Consider the following 3,433-nt stretch of genomic DNA (forward strand, 5'->3'; position numbering starts at 1 on the left):
TTCCAAACCTTCGTCCGTCGCTAGCCCGCTGACGCCGCTAGCTCCCAACTAGAGCACAGCTCTGCTACAAGACCAGCAGCTCCCCGCTAGTGCCCAAATCTCGGAACAATACTAGAACCTGTCAGAAAACGACTGAAATGCTATGGAATTCTCTGAATTGGCGAGTCAAAATGAGGAAATCCGACCACTATTTATAGGCCATGTTCGAATCGTCCGAACCCTCTTCGGAACGTCCGAACTCTTACGTGTCCATCGGCTCTTGACAGCTCATGATCGGATCCTCCGATCATACACTTCGGACCGTCCGAACTCCCACGTGTCCAGCTGCTCTTGACACCTCATGATCGGATCCACCGAACCTACACTTCGGAACGTCCGAACTCCCACGTGTCGATCAACTCTTGACACCTAATGATCGGATCCACCGAACTCACTTCGGACCTTCCGAACTCTTCGGTGCTTCCGACCCATCTTCGGACCTTCCGATCATGATTAATCACCATTAGTCCGTTAATTACCCAATTCGGCATTCGGGCTACTACATGTACAGTGCCTTAGAGATTGGCACTGTGCCTGGCATAAGGTCAATAGCAAACTCCACCTCTCTCTCTGGTGGAAGGCCTGTGACGTCATCAGGAAAGACGTCTGGTAATTCTCTGACTACTGGCACATCAGATATAGACGGAGTGGGTATGTCAGGTGTGGAAACAATACTGGCCAAGAAAGCCTGATATCCCTTGGAAATAAGTCTTCATGCCTGCATGCAAGAGATCATGCGAGGGAAACTTTTCCATCTGGCTGGTTCAAATAGGAACTGCTCCATGCCCAACGGCCTAGCCAACACTGACCTCTTCTAAAAATCAATCAGGACTCTATTCTTTTTCAACCAGTCCATTCCCAAAATAATGTTAAATTCTGGCATCGGCCAGACGATCAAATCGGCATACACTAGGTGGTCGTGCAATTCCAGATCAATGTCTCTAATCACATTAGTATCTGACAACTCTTCCCCTGATGGGATTGTTACTGAATAGTTCACGTCGAGTCCAATAGACTCGACGTCTAGATGACTAGCGAACGATTTTGAGATAAAGAGGTGAGTGGCTCCTGAGTCTATCAGGGCCTTCGCGGATACTCTCTTTATAAAGATATTTCCTGAGATACGTTAGCACAACACCAAACTTATATCCCAATAACCTCAAACATAGCAGAAAAGTAATATCCCAAGTAACTCAAAAATATTGCTAGCACACTAATAATCCCAAACAAAATTCCAACATTCAAGGCAAAATAGTACTGAGCTTAGGTAGAAAAGTTTACCGGTCAGTAATGTCATGTCTGGGTTCGCCTCCTATGCATACATGGCGAACACTCTGCCCTAAGTTGGCTGCCTCCACTGTGGGCACTCTTTCAACATGTGGTCACTGGCTCCACATTTAAAGCACTTGCCTGCCTCATACTAACATTGCCCCGGGTGCTGGCGGTTGCACTTCGGGCACACCGGGTGCTCACCCGGCCTCTGTGGCGCCTTCTGCTGTGGCATAGGACCCTTGCCCTTTGGCGGTCCTTGATATGGCTTCTTCCCTGGCGGCCCCTGGTAAGGCCTCTTAGGCTGGGGTCGCTGATGCTGCTGGTGCTGGTGTGGTGGTGCCTGGTAGGGCCTCTTGCCCTGCCTGTCGATCTCGATATCCCTCTGTTCATGTTCTACCGCCAACGCTCTAGACACGACGACTGCATATGTAGTAGGACTAGCTACTCGGACATCTCGGCGCAAGATCGGCCGCAACCCATCCATGAAATGCCTCAATTTATCTCGGGCATCATTAGCTATTAAGGGCACAAAGTAACACCCACTCTCAAACTTCTTGACGATGTCTGCCATGCTGTTGTCTTCCTGTCGCAGCGACATGAACTCCCTGGTCAGATGGGAGTGTACTTCTTCAGTGAAGTGCTTAGAGTAGAAAACCTCTTTGAAACTATCCCAAGTCAAAGTCTGCAAGTTAACCGACACAGACACACTTTCCCACCATAGACTGGCGTCTCCAGTCAACAAGAAGGTGGCACATCTAACCCTGTCTGCATCTGCCAGCTCCATAAAGTCAAATATCACCTCGATGGATTTAATACATCCCTCAGCCACCATCGGGTCAGTCGTCCCCGAGAACTTTTTCGGACTCATCCTCCTAAATCGTTCATACACAGCTTCTGGTCGGGGCCTCGCCCCTGAATCCACTGCAGCCTGGTTCCCTGCAAACTGCACGAAGAACTGATTCATGCCTTCAAGCATCTGTGCTTGCATATCCGGTGGTGGAGGAGGAGGAGCGTTTCCCCCTTCAACTTGATCCTCTCTGCCCTCATCCCTTAATTCCCGGTCGATCGTACGTCTAAGAGACTTATCGTTCCAATAATTTACCCAACACGTAAACCCAATACGCATGAACATAATATCAATAGAATAATATGCACGAAATTTGAACTAAAACATGGACATGCTGCAATCATGGCTAGATGTTTAATACATAACATAATTCAAAACTTTAAAACTTACAGACTTGAGGTGTGGCTTCTTGAGCTTATCGCAACTGACAGTAGGCATAACCCTTTACAAGAACATCGCTCTGATACCAACTGTAACTTACCATACTTTTTACTACTTAAAATTTGCGAAAAAAATAAAAATCATCTAAATTATAAAATAACTCTCAATTTCGATTTAAAATAAACTGTACGTCTCAAAAGTGGTTGCAGCAAAAGATCTAAAAATAATGTTTTCCAAAAGCATTTGATTGAAGCCTCATAACCAGTAACATAAATCAGAGTATTTTGATCATTTCATAAAACTTAAAACATCGCGGTCCTCAGGTTTAGCCTCCCGCTCAGTCCAAGCCAGCTCTTTGGTCCCCACCCTTAGTCTCCTCAAAATCATCCTCACCTGCATCGATCAAGTCTAGTGAGTCTAAAGACTAAATACGTATAAACTAGAAGTAATGAGTAGTACGTAATAAAATCACATGCAACTTCAAAATAGAGAGTACATACTTGAAACTTGAACATGCCATTAAACTTGAACATATATACATAACATAGGCGTGCCATAACGTGAAACTTTTATTAAACATGCTTGCATACTTGAAATACATAAACTTCATAATTTTGGAATAGAGGCATGTTTCAAAGCAAGTGACCCATACATAATTCGCCTGATCAAACTAAACCATAGTACTGGACTGACAGAGAATATCCACTGCCACATACATGAGATCTCCGTTCATGCTTCAACGGGTGGATTGGTCCCCGTTCATGTTTTAACACTTCCCAATCCTGATCTAAACTCGTTCATGCTTTAACGGGGTGGATTGGTCCATGGTCATGCTTTACCACTTTCCAATCTCATACATAAATTGGTCACAAGACATTTAGCATACCTCAAAAA

At 45.3% G+C, this 3,433-nt stretch overlaps 1 protein-coding gene across 1 annotated transcript; it reads right to left on the reverse strand.

Annotated features, from left to right (window-relative positions):
* Window positions 1-853: 853 nt before the first annotated feature.
* LOC140819072 (uncharacterized) lies at window positions 854-2,299 on the reverse strand. Its single transcript, XM_073179083.1, has 2 exons — window positions 1,513-2,299; window positions 854-1,155 (listed from the first exon to the last, which is right to left on the reverse strand). The coding sequence occupies exons 1-2, from the start codon at window positions 2,297-2,299 to the stop codon at window positions 854-856; spliced, it is 1,089 nt and encodes a 362-aa protein (XP_073035184.1).
* Between the last annotated feature and the right edge of the window lie 1,134 nt (window positions 2,300-3,433).

This window comes from Primulina eburnea, chromosome 18 (genome assembly GCF_022965805.1).
Source record: "Primulina eburnea isolate SZY01 chromosome 18, ASM2296580v1, whole genome shotgun sequence".
Taxonomy (NCBI): Eukaryota; Viridiplantae; Streptophyta; class Magnoliopsida; order Lamiales; family Gesneriaceae; genus Primulina; species Primulina eburnea.